The sequence below is a fragment of the Chinchilla lanigera genome, unplaced genomic scaffold (assembly GCF_000276665.1).
Source record: "Chinchilla lanigera isolate Chin_1 unplaced genomic scaffold, ChiLan1.0 scaffold00025, whole genome shotgun sequence".
Classification (NCBI taxonomy): Eukaryota; Metazoa; Chordata; class Mammalia; order Rodentia; family Chinchillidae; genus Chinchilla; species Chinchilla lanigera.
This window is the reverse complement of record NW_004955426.1, coordinates 5,160,788-5,174,344: the sequence shown is the minus strand read 5'-3', so window position 1 is coordinate 5,174,344 and position 13,557 is coordinate 5,160,788. Positions and strand designations below refer to the sequence as shown.

The following is a 13,557-nucleotide window of genomic DNA, read 5'->3' as shown; positions in this document are numbered from 1 at the left end:
GTTTGCATTAAAATTGATAGGAAGCCACAACTAAAAGAGATTAATTGAAAAACACAGTGATCAATTTGGTGGAAGTATGTGAGGGAGGAGAGGACTTGTCTGGTGTGATTCACAGAAGCTAATTGGTATTAGTCATGGGAATGCAGGAATTCAGAAGAGGGCCAAGGGAGGGAAAACGTGAACATGTTCTTCTTGCAGAATACTAGGAGAATCTAGTCTCACATGGGCCAGCGAGCAGCTGTGTTTAAGGGTCTGAAGCTCAGGCTAGAGGTTGGAGCTGGAGATTTAAAGCTTTGGCTGAGAACAGTGTCCGTAGGGGAAATGACTTCAGTGAGGTGGGCAGCAGCTCGAGGAGCTCAGTGAGACAGGAAGACTGCACAGGGGAGCGGCCAGAGAAAGCCAAGCAGAGCCAGGCCCTGGGAGAAGGAGCAAAGCACCAGATGCCACATCCTGGGAGATGAAATAGAGTTGGAATTTATTCACTGGATTTGGCACTATGGGGTTGGATGGGTAAGGCACAACTTCAGTACGCGGAGGATGGCAGTGGCAGGCAGAAAGGAGTACTCACGTAAGTTCATACATCAAGGCAGACAAAAGGCACAGTCCTGTGACAGCAGACGTTAGAGCAAAATGTGGAATTAAGGAAGGCAGTTTATTTCTTTTAAAGGTAGAGTTAGGCATGGAGAAATGATAAGTCAAAGAAATCAGGAGAACAATCAAAGATCCGGGGGTGCAAAGGAGGAATTTGATGTCTGGGTCATGCAGAGAGCCAGAGCCCAGCACTCAGAGGGTGTACAAGAGAGACCCGTCCCCTGAGCTGAGCTTGGGCAACTATGTACACCCCGTGCTGTCTACACAACCAAGTGTACCAACTATGTACACCCCGTACTGTCTATACAACCAAGTGAGACCACTTCCGTTACTGTTTCAAACGCTGATGTGACACAAAGAATGAGTACCATTTTTTAAAACGGAGGAGCTGATTTTAGATCAGAAAAGAGAAAAATAGTTTTTTATCCTGAAAGCTCAAAGAAATGTAATTATCTTGTGAGGTCTTTATTCATGTATTATAAACTAATGGAGCCAAAAATATATGGATTCATTAGTAGGGAGAATGAAAAAACATGTAATACACTGTAGTGAAAGTTGTTTCTTTCTTTCTGTTCTGAGTGAAATAATTTCTTTAAAAGACTCGTCTATGTAGAGAATCGCAGCCCAACCTTGAATTTTCTCCCTAGGTCAAGGAACAGAATGTTAAGGAAACTAAGATCTCAGCATTTTCACATTCAAGCTAAAATATTCATTAATAGTTCCAGTTGAAAATCTCTCGCTAGTGGCATGCAATGAAATAGGAATGGAATTAGAAACTGAAAATGTTAACTATGTGCAGATGATAGCTTCTGTTTTGAATTGTTATCCATGGCCTTTATAATGTAAGAGAAACAGAAAAAGAAGCCCTCAAAACCAACAAAAATGAAATAGCTTATATATATATATAAACATGTAAGAGAAACAGAAAAAGAAGCCCTCAAAACCAACAAAAATGAAATAGCTTATATATATATATAAACATGTTTTATTCAGTATTTCAGTTTACATGTTTTTTAGAAAAATGGATGTACCTTGAGCCTACAGTGCTAAGTAAAATAAATAGAAGGTTAAATATCACATTGCTTCTCTTACATGAGAAACCCAAAGTATAAATAATTTAAAGAGCAACATAAGGGAGAGATGTTAGGAACAGGGAGATGGACTTTGTGTGACGGGAAGGGTCTGGGCACTAGGGTGATGGGAGGGAGGGACTGGAAAGCAAAGCAAAAAGGATCAGGATGTAAAGTGCCAGTGCCCCACAGCAAATGTACTCATTATGTATCACAAACGTATATTAGTACAAATTTTAAAAAACAAAAGTAGTTTTTTCCTTTAAAACTGACTAAAACACATGTACAGCACATATGTATTTTACTCTGAAGATTATTAAAATCATGCTTTGTGAACTTCCTGTGGGCTGTTTAGCTATTGCAGAGAAAAGGGAAATTAGCTGTATTTATTTCTGTTGTCCACTAAGAAAAGTCTACACATTTTCTCCTTCCAGGAACGGGCTATGGCCCATGGACTAGAGTGTGGGAAACAAATGGACATTCACTAAAACCATTTTCAGTCCTAAAAGCTTTCATTAACGTAGAAGCTGGACACTGACACGCTTTTTAAACCAAACACTGTTTCCATCAGATCAGGGCCTGCGAGAAGGGTCATTCACTTTTATTATTTGTGAGTTATTCGTTTTTGTTATTTTTATTATTTCAAGTTCTCTATCTCCTATCTAAAATCTACAGTCATTCTTTGGGATAAAGAGCAGAGGAGAATTTACTCATCTTAGCCTTTGTTGTTTTCAGAGAGAAATCTTGATTGATCAGAGTCCCATAGCCACTGAGCATTCTATGGGGTGAAGAGCCGCTAGTGATGCGTGGCTCTGGCTGAGGATGGCTCCTGAACTCTGCAGTCCTGCATAGCAAGCCCGCCACATGCATCAAGAGTTCGGCTTTGGCACTATAGATCCTTGAGCAAATCATACCAGATCACCACCTCTGGGTCTCAGAGTTCCCTGCCCTAAAATGCAAGGCTTAGATTAGACTATACCAAATATTTCTCATTCTGAAATTCAGTGACAGTGTCTTCTTGGTCTTCTGACCCTTGAGATAAATGATGTTTCCACAAGATATTTCATCTTTCCCTGAGTTGAGAGACAGAATTATATTTCATTCAACTGAAATTAAACTGACTCTAGTCTGTGCCCCCAATTAGAGGGGAAATCTAAGATATATTTATTATCTATAAAAGTATTAGGCTTTTTATTGAAAAAAACATCTATAGATCTTTTTTACTCAAATAATATTGGAGTTTTTCATGTATAATGATTCCTCTCTCTGGTGAGTTTTTAATCCCCTTCTTTAAAAACCTCTCCATACCATATATTTTATACCCAGTCACAGAGTTTGCAGCTTTTGAGGACCATTCTGTGAGTGTGCCATTGGTGTTTTGTGCTCCAGGCTTAGCAACTGCAGGATCAGGATAGTCTCCCATCTGTCTACTGAGGAATAAAAACATTAATAAAATAATTGATTAACGTCTTGGCTTCTTAGAAAACAAGCAGTCAAAGGAACGGACAGTTTCCTTTTCACTGTCTTTTGCCTCAAAGTAGCAAAGAGGAATCTATAACTGTCTCTTATGTCTTTCAGCCTAGGTGCAATCATTTCATAAATATCTGGGTTCATAATTTTGTGAAGCAGGTAAACATTTGATGACCAGGCAAATAAGACCCTGGGGAGAGGTAGCAATAGTTCACAGAGGCTAACCACAAATTCTTAGAGAGATTTTCTTGGCTACTTTGCCTTTACCACTCCCCCCCATTCATATCTTTTTCTTGTTGGGCAAAACCCACTGTCACACTATGGGCACCGAACCCCAAAGCCTTTCTAAATCTAATTTTGTACTGAATGCTTTAATTTATCCTTAACACCTCAAAATATTTCTTTGATGTGTCAAAGGACACCACTTGAATTCTTTTTCTTTTTAAACGTCACTGTAACAACTATATTAAGTCAATCCTTGCTGGGCTTAGGTTCCAGTGATGCTTACTGTCCTCTTTTTCTGTCCTTTCCATTCATTCAGCAAAAAGTGGCTGAGTTCTTACCATGTACAAGGCACTGAAGGAGGGATAGGTGTCCAATGGCAAATTAGATAGAGTTCCCACCGTCAGGGAGCCCATGGCTGATTAGGGACCAGACTCATATGAAGAGGTTGTTATAGTACAGGTAACAAGCAAAACACAGCAGGTGTGTGTGTGTGGAGAATAACAGGTGGTAGAAGGAGGCAGTGGCTGATTTTGTTTGAGTATAGCAGAGAAGAAAATATGAGAGAACTGGATCTTGAAGCATGATTAATACAGTAGGCATTCTAGGAACTTCTCTGTTTATGGCTTGAGTTGAAGAAGAAGACAAAATGAGCAAAATTTGGTTCAAGACAGAGGAATCTTAGGGACTTCCATATATTTAATTTAAGTGCCTTGGGGGATGGTTATTAACTAGATAAAACTGGGTGAAATGAAAGTGACAGGACACGACAAGGGCAAATCTAACCTATGTCCAAACCTTCCAGAAGAGTGTATGCTTGATTCACTCTCAGGTAGTAAAAGATTATACTCTTTATGAACACTGGGCTTTTACAGCCTTGTTCTTTTTGCAACAGTGGTGTCATTAGCCTTGGAGATTCAGCACAAATGCACCCTTCCGCACAGGCTGATGATTGCAGACTTCCTGGTGCAGGAAGGCAGAGTCATTCAGTGAACACATAGATTCTTCTGTGCACTCAGGAAGCTGTTGTCATGTAGGGGGTCTTCACAGCTGTGAGCATCATCTCTTCATAGGTGCTTTTGTCTACTTTGGGAGTGGGGTTTGGGTCACTGATATTTGGAAATTAGCCAGCTGCTACCATTGAGGTTTTTGTATGTGTGATGGGAAGTTTCAGGATGATTTATTGTCCTTGAGGGGTTTTTCACTCCAGGATGTAATTGCCAGTGTTAAAGAAGAGTCTGTGTTTGAACCCTGGAACTGTAAGATTTCACAAGCAGCTTGCCATTTGCAACTTGGATATCTGAATTTCACTTGGTTCTAGGCAATTCTGAGACAAGCAAAAGTCTATGCCATTTATTTGACAATGGAAAAATCAACACATGTTTGATAGATGCATGCTATTTTATGTATTATGTAGAGTATTTCTTTATATTGTTTCTGTATGGACAACAGCAGAGATATATATTCACAAAACTCTTCATATATAATTAGGCCTTTGTGATCCTTAAATGGTGGTTTTGAAAGTATCAATTTATGATAGTCTTGTGGGAGGTGAACTTAGTGATGTATGCATACATATATGTCTTTCTATGTTCACTAAATGTCATCCTTTTTGCATTTTTATGTGTTTTTAATCTTCATATATAGTTCAGTCAAACAAAAAAGAATTCAGCACATGTAGAAGTAACCATGAGTTCTAGCCAGTTCTTCAAGAGTCCTAGTAACAAGATTCAACAACAAGGGAATGACTTTTTATAGTTAATTCCATACTGAGATCTAAGTTCCCATAACTGTTGAGTATTTAAATTTGGGGTCGATTGGGAAATAGTGCCAGAAAGGTTACTGCATTTTATCACATGTTAGCAAAGATCAGTGCAATAAAATTACCATAGACCACAGTCTCATTTTGTTAATTCTGTGAAGGAACCATGCTGCAGCATTCATCAAATATCAGTAGAAATTAAGCATTAAAATTGAAACTAATTGATGAGATAGGCTCTGAGCTGTTGTAGCACACAGGATTAGAAGGAACCCAAGGATTCCAGTCTGCTTCTGGTTACACTGACTACTAAGGATTATAAGGTTGTCTTTATAGAGTGTAGATACACACACACACACACACACACACACACACACACACACACACACACACCCCGAAGGGGTAGAGAGAAGAATCTTGGCAAGGGAGAAAGATGAAATTCAAACTAGAAATCTTGAGCAGTTTCACAAATCAATCAAGAACCTTTCCTGCCAAATACCTGCTGCTAGTTCTGAGTTTTCTAGCCTTACTGAGGGTCATTGTGACTGAGCGGCAGACAGGACTTTGCCCAGGCCTTCTTTGTGTGTTCCCTAGGCACCTGGATTTTCTGGGAAAGCTGAGGGTGAGTGTAACATACCAGACAACCAGGCAAAGCTCTAGTATAAAATACACCCTCAGCACCCTTCTATGTCACTGACACTGTTAGATATTTAGGATGCCAAAGAAACAGTCATTGCTCCCTGCCCTCCCCTGGAGCTTTATTTGAAGGCAGAACTTAAAATGCTGAAAAGTTTGTTTGATTGTCTAGCAAGGTAGCTATTGAATGGTGCTGCTAAATGTCATCCAATAGAAAGAAAGTTTTAAAAATAATTAAGGCGGGGTGTGGTGGCGTAGGCCTGTAATCCCAGAACTCAGGAGGCTGAGGCAGAAGGATTGTTGTGAATTCGAGACCAGCCTGGGCTACAAAGTGAGCCCAAGGCCAGCCTGAACTGCACAGCAAGACTCTGTTTCAAAAAGACAAAAAAAATTAAGATGTGTCCCTGTGTAGCACCAAGCTTTGGGAATATAGAAATGAGTAAGAGTATCTCAGTTCAAAGAGATTCTAAGCGAGAGTTCAAAGCAAGGGTACTGTAGCTGCGTTCCCTGATCACACATAATGTATTCTTCCATTGTGGTGTATGATGCTTCAGTGAACAAAATACACATTCTTGGAAGTTATCTGTTCATCTATTTTGTCATTAGCAGCAGAAGCCCAAGTATTAACTCTTGAAAGTCATTAAGATCTTGCCCAGGTTTTCTATACAATTTCTAAATTCTGTACACTATCTAAATTCTATGCAACATCTAAATCTCTGCACTATGATCTTTTCAGACAATATGCATAGAGACAGTATTTGAGCATCCTAAGAATTCATATTAAATGAGCAATGATTTAATAATAATAATATAAGGAAATAGGATTAAAATATAGTGATTGTTTAAATTTTTAAAAAATCTTACAGTAAAGGCACATTGCAGTCAGTCCCTTTCTCTGAACACATTGATCTCATCATCCTTGACACTTTCTGAAGCATTTCTGGAAGTCCTGTTTCACTAGTGTCAGTAGTTGCCCTGTCATCGCTGCCACAGTGTCTTGAATCCATTCAAAACATTTACCTCTGATGGTCATTTTGACTTTAGGGAAGAGCCGGAAGTTGCCCAGTGCCAGGTTCAGTGTACTGGGTGGAGGAGGACACACTGAAATGTTTCCACAAGCCTGCCTTTCCATGGGCGCCATTCAGCAGCAGTGTTCACTGTTTTCTGGTCACATTTCCCTCATAAAATCACTCATGAAAGAGGACTTCTAGAAATGCTTTAGAAAGTGGCAAAAATGATGGGACACAAGTATTCAAAGTGACAAGAAATATTTTGAGGTCTTTCGAGGGGGCACTGAAGGGAATGAATCTTTCACTGTGATGAATACTCTAAATAATTACAGTATATTTTTATTATCCTTGTAACTTTGATAAAATCACAGCTTCCAAGACTAATTTCCTCATGTTTGAAATGAGGTTAGTGCACTTCATCTATAAAGTCTGCTGTAGTCAGTTTGGGTTGCTATAACAAAATGCTACAACCTGGGTGACTTAAACAGCAAATATTTATTTCTCATAGTGCTGAAACTTGGGAACTCCAAGGTGCTCACACATTTGATGTCTGGAGAGGACCTTACTCCTGGCTTTTAGATCATTACTTTCTTATTATTTCCTCACGTTGCCTTGCCTTGGTGAGGAAATAATACACACACACACACACACACACACACACACACACACACATACACTCAGAAGGAAAGGGATTGAATCTCTCTTCTTTCTGTAAAGGCATTTGTCTCACTAGGAAGGCCTCACCCTTGAGAACTTATGTAACCTTCTTACCTCTGAAAAGCCTCATACCCAGATACTATCTTACTGGAGATTAAGGTTGCAGCACATGAACTTAAAGGAGGGAACACCACTATTTAGTCTACATAATCTCTTGTAATAAGTCATCCTACAATTAGAAGAGACGTCATACACTAGAAATGTGGCATGGGTGGGACTCAGAGTTTACATTTAGACATATTTGGTTTCCAGTCTCAGCTCTGAATTTTACACCTTTGTAACACATCTTTGTAACACTGAACTAATTTAGTATCTCTATGTATCTCTTGCCTCCACTGTCCAATTCTTCTACAATACTGCTTAGTTTTAGATCTGCTATCAAGTTTAAATGAAAATCTTGCCTATGAAGCTCTTAGGACAATGCTTAGCATAGAAAAGACCCTTGATGAAAATTTAGCTTATAAATTTTGAGAAACGACCAAAACAATCAAGATTGACAAGACACGAAATGGCATTGCTTGGTCAGTGATTTGGTAGTTGATACCAGTTAAAATTTATGTTTGACCAGAATTTTACAAGTCTTTGTCAGTTATAACATTTCCAGGGTTAAAATAGACACAGACAAATGGTATATGTGTGTGTGTGTGTGTGCGCGCAAGTGTGTGTGTTTGTATGACCAAACATGTGAATGGAGACCAAATGTACCTTGACAATCTACCCCTGCACCATTTTGGGGTCATTAGCTCAGGTTCTACTACCATAAAGAATTTCAACTAACGTGCCACTTCAAAATTTGGAATAGATTTTACTTATGCCAAAATATTTTTATTTCAATGAAACAAGGATCTAAGCCTTTGTTTTTCATGACAATTATTACCTAACAAAAATGTTTTTTTCTTTGTACACCAACAAGAGCATGTTACAATTAAATGTTGCTGACAGGAAAATAACAAAACCAACTAACCACACACACACACACACACACACACACACACACACACACACACTTCAGTTCTCAAAACCCCAAATGCCCTAAATCACAACTTGGCATTCATGCCATTTACTGTAGACTGTATCCTAAAATACTTAATAATTACATTTTATGGAAATTGACATTGCTTTTCCCTGCAGTCATAGTGAGTCAGATGAAAAAGTAAATCCAAGTTTGCTCTCATATGACCAGAAGTGTCAAGGTGACAAATCCATTTGATCATCCGTAAGAAAGCAAACTCTACAATGCTTAAAAGCTGGTTGTTCAGTGCATTGCACTAGACTTGAATAAATCCTTTTACTTGTGGATTTAACAATCATGGCAGTCATATCTTCTCATAACCACTAATATAAAAGCTTTTGCTACAATTCTATACTATTTAAAGGAGAAAGAAAAAAATGCACAGTACAAAAAATGTCCCTGAGATTTGGGATGGAGTTCAGTATGTTTCAGGGAAATTTAAGCTTCCAGAGGGCAAGGAGTAATTCTGAATGCTTATGGGTGATAAAACACAATCTAAACATTACTCATAATTTGATGCAATTAACAAGCAGCCCATGGACTTGGAAATTCAGGAGGACTATGTCTGTATGAGAATTTCAATTAGTAGTAGTTTTCTCTTTAAATTCCACTGAAAATGTGCTATAAAGAGCTATGGGATTTATGTCTGCACAGTGGGTAGATATATGTATTTAGAAAAGAGATACCAGGAATATATTCCTGAAAATTGACTTTAAAATCTTGAAAATGATCTGATTTCTAGACTTTCAAAGGAAATCGGTAAAAAACAATAGAACCCTGTGAAATGAGTGATGTCTTTGGTGAAGCCGTGCCTCTACCCATGCTGGACAAACTTGTGTCAGGCTGTAATTGTTTTGTGATTAGTGTAAATGAATCTTGTTCACCACATAGATTCAGTATTGATTTTTAATTAATGATAATGTCTTGAATTTATATGCTTACCATCTTGGGAAATCTGAATGTATTATAGTTGATGAATTTCAGCTTACCTTCGTACACTCCTGCTGAAGGTAAAAATCAAGTATTTGAACTGCATTCTGAGGAGGGAAAAGTGAGCCAGAAGGTGGTCAGGAAGAACCCAGAAATCTAATAATAGAACCACCAATTAAAATCTAGTAGATTTTACTTGTAGTTCTGTCTGTTTCCTATCCTAAAAACATTTAGTTTGTTGAGTCAACTTCAATTATTTCTTTGGAAAAGGAAGATGATCAGAGCAATTTTTTTGAAGTTTTTATTTTTAACATAAGATTACATTTCTTCTCATTATCTTAATAGCATACAAGATATATATCATGGGCAGTTTTACTTATACAACCCCTTGCATCTTTTTAGTGGGCATCTGTAAAATCTTTGGAATCTTCTAAGCCACACGTATCAGACTTATCTCCTGATAATGGAGCAATGCAAAACTTAAGTTCTGACATTAGGTAGACAAAATTATGATTTTTTTCAAGGACTAAACTGTCCGTCAGCTACTTGGCATTGTTTGCCAAGAGAGATGAAATAATATTCCCAATAAGCTCATGCTCAGAACCCTTCCTCCTTGTACCAGTGGAAGATCACTGCCATTCCTCAGCCACAAAAATATTGATTTCTCTCCCTTTCTCCTATTACAATTTCTGTCAGTTTTTCCTTTGGATTTATTCCTTTGTCCCTCTGTACTTTGTGTACTGCTGCTCTGCTCTTCGTGTATAATGCAGCAATCCCATTTGTTTCTCTAACTTTCTCAATCCATTTTAGATTAACTTTCATGATAAATCCCAGAAATACGCAGAATATGTTGAATGTCTATCTTCCCATTGCCCAATTTAAAAAATACCACATTTGAGATATAGTTGAAGCCCTTCTTTGAATTCCCTCTCTAATCTCATTTATTTCCTTCTTTCCTCAATGTAATGAATTCAATAATTATTCATCCATCATTATCTATCAATCATCTATCTATCTAATTGACCTATATCTATCTATCTATCTATAGAGAGAGAAGGAAGGAGGAATCAAGAAAATGCACAATCTTTTTTGTTTTGGAAACTGTTGTTTTTTCATTGTGGCTTTGAGATGTTCATTATGGCTTTGAGATTTATCCATTTTACTATGTATGGCTTTGTTCCTCTTCGTTTCATGGCTATCATCCATTAGGTCCATGTTCTCTAATTTACTCATTCTCCTGGGAATGGATCTTGAGAGAGCTTATGATATTTTCCTCCAGTACAAATAGCTGTGCAGTATACATCTTTGAACATATTTCCTTGATCACATTTATGAGAGTTCTCCAGGGAATACGCCCAGGGAGCTGAATGTGGAGAGTAGGATTGCTAATTCTCAAATTTGTCTTTAGAAAAATGGCCGTGCCAACTGATACGCTCCACTTACCTGCCACACCGCACCTCTGCAATCACTCCTTATTAGCCTCTTCATGGCCTTTCAGTGGAATTTCAGCCTCCCCAAAGAAAAAAGTGTGTTTCCTTGATTCTCTATCTGAATGGATCTCTCTTCAGGGGTTCCCGTTTCTGTGTGAGGGGATCATGCATTCACACACTTTTGGACTACTTGCTGAAATATAGACTTGAAAACACAGATGAGATGCTGGATATGGAGTGGGCAGAAGGATGCCATAGTCAATTTAAGGCCCGCCCAGTATATTATGGCCCACCCAGAATAAACTCCCTGAGTTTCCCACATTACTTTATATTCCTGAGAGTCTGTCTCATAGCAACCAAAAGCAAGGTTTCTGGGACCGGCCTTCGTGCGACTCCCAGTGCCATCACTCCCGGTTGTTTGGTCAAGTTGTTTGTGAGCAGTTGCCTTAGTTTCCCTTGTTGGTACAATGAGAGAAACACTAGTATTTTTCTTCCTAAGGCGATGGTGAGAACTCGATGAAATAATGTACATAAAGCTCTTAAGCAGTTGTTCACGTAAGTTCCTGTTGCATAGTTGAGGAAAGTACAAATAAGGAACAGTTAGGTCCTGCCTACCGGGTGCCAAGCACTGCTTTAAGAACTGGGGAGATGGTATTGTCCTTCATGTCTCTCAGTTAAATTGGTGACTGGGCCCAGCCCTTAGCACATTGCCTGCCACACAGTGGGTACAATGTTGAATTAATAAATGAAGCAATTGATTCTCCTACAGCAACATAAATGCCCAAAGTATGTTTTGAGGCAAGATGGAGCAAGAAAATTACAACCATGACAGCTTAACTGCCTCCATGTTAGTGAATTCTTATTCCTCTCTGAATATTCATTCTGTATGATATCAGCAGTAGCTGCAAGTAGCTATAATATTTGAGTCATCAGAGCAGTCTATTCTCTCACAGTGCGGAATACCAGGGAATTATTTCTTGGATCCTTTACTTTTCTGCAGAGTAACTTTCCTATCTTTTGATTGTCACTGATCTTTTCTTTCCCCTTGAACTTCAGGTCTCATTGTCCATGAAGGAGCTGCAGTTTACAGAGTGTTTAAGCGCTGGCGAGCCGTTAATTTGCACTGGGATGTATTAAATTATGACAAAGCCACAGACATCGAAGAAAGTAGCCGGGGAGAGTCTTCCACAAGTAGGACTTTATGGTTGCCCTTGACGGCTCTGCGGAACAGAAACTTGGTCCACCCAACGCAGCTGACCTCCCCGAGATTTCAGTGTGGCTATGTGCTACTCCACCTGTTCAATCGGATAAGGCCCCACGAAGATTTGTCAGAAGATAACAGCTCGGGGGAAGTCGTGATGAGAGTGACTTCGGTGTGACAAACATATACAGTGACAGTGTGGACCACTCTGCACATTTTGGAATGTAATTGCAATGAATGGTGAAACCATAGCACTTCTACAAAACATACATCTATGAACTTTTTATGCTTTTTATATGAACATTTGAATTGCAAATACATTTTTCTGAAAAAAAGATTCCTGTTGTTCTTTGTTCTTCTGATTTGTCACATCTTTTATAAGTTCGTACTTGAAATCATTATACATATAAGTTAACTACTTGGTAAAAAACAATGGTGACGGTTATCCTTAAGGCCAAAACTATTTTTTCTTGCTTATTTTAAATATATTTTTATCAAACTTTTGTGGCACGTGTAATTTTTCTGACACAGTTCAAGTGGGCAAGGTTTAGAATGCTGTGGGCAGGTTGCAAAGTGCCTGTAAGGACGCACAGCAGAGCTGTCCCAATAGAGCTTCTCATTGGTTCTCCTGGTGCCTGAGGCAGGTTGGCAGATGCGACCATGACTTATTTACTATGATGCAAAACAACTTGTCACCAAGAATGCAAGATGCAAGTTGTGTAAGAATCACAGCTTGCTTTCTAACTTCTGAAACAATGCAGAGAGCTTCCAAAAAGATAAAAATGAGTTAAGCAACACACCTTTGCTGCAGTTCATATCACATAGGCAGGACATCCTGAATATGAACCTGCAAAGTTCACCGCAATGTTGCATTGTATGTAACTCACCCAAAAAAATCATACTGCCTCAAAAAAAATACTGCTCCATATTTGTATAGCCCTCTAATAGGACCTATCACAATTAATTTGTTTAATTATTAGTGTCTTGAATTGTATGAGCACCACCTTAATTAGATTTTCTTTCTCTGAAAGCTTATATATCTTCTTAATCATTTAAGCACTAATCCTATTACTTAGTTTAATGAAGTTCTCTGAAATATGTTTGTTCACCAGCAGTGAGAAGTCTTTTCCTTCAGCAGATGACTAGGTCAGTATTTTTAAATGAAAAGAGGAAAAGAAAAATGCAGCTATTGACTTCCCAGGAACAGGTTGCTAACCAGGAGTTTGCAGAGATTTCCATCCTACTGGATATATTTCTCCTCCTATTGTTATATGGATACGCTCCTCCTCCTATTGGACATATTTAGCACATTTTAATGGACAGTGACAAAGATCAGAAAACAGGTGAGCATGCTCTCCTAAGAAATGCAAGTTGAACATGCTGGTGGTTTACAGTGAAGAAGGACTAGATTTAAAAATACATACAATGCTTTATTTTTTTCTAAAAATGATATTTGATTAATAATTGAATAATTCATGTTTACAAGCAGCCCCATGTTTCTTCCACAGT

General features: G+C 38.5%; 1 protein-coding gene across 1 annotated transcript in view; it reads left to right on the top strand.

The window, feature by feature from the left end:
• March11 (membrane-associated ring finger (C3HC4) 11) overlaps positions 1 to 12,385 on the top strand; it is a gene marked incomplete in the record, with an annotated part of 117,780 nt that extends 105,395 nt beyond the window's left edge. The window contains 1 exon segment of the mRNA XM_005386259.2: positions 11,904 to 12,385. Within this exon segment, the coding sequence (XP_005386316.2) occupies positions 11,904 to 12,226 (323 nt within the window).
• Between the last annotated feature and the right edge of the window lie 1,172 nt (positions 12,386 to 13,557).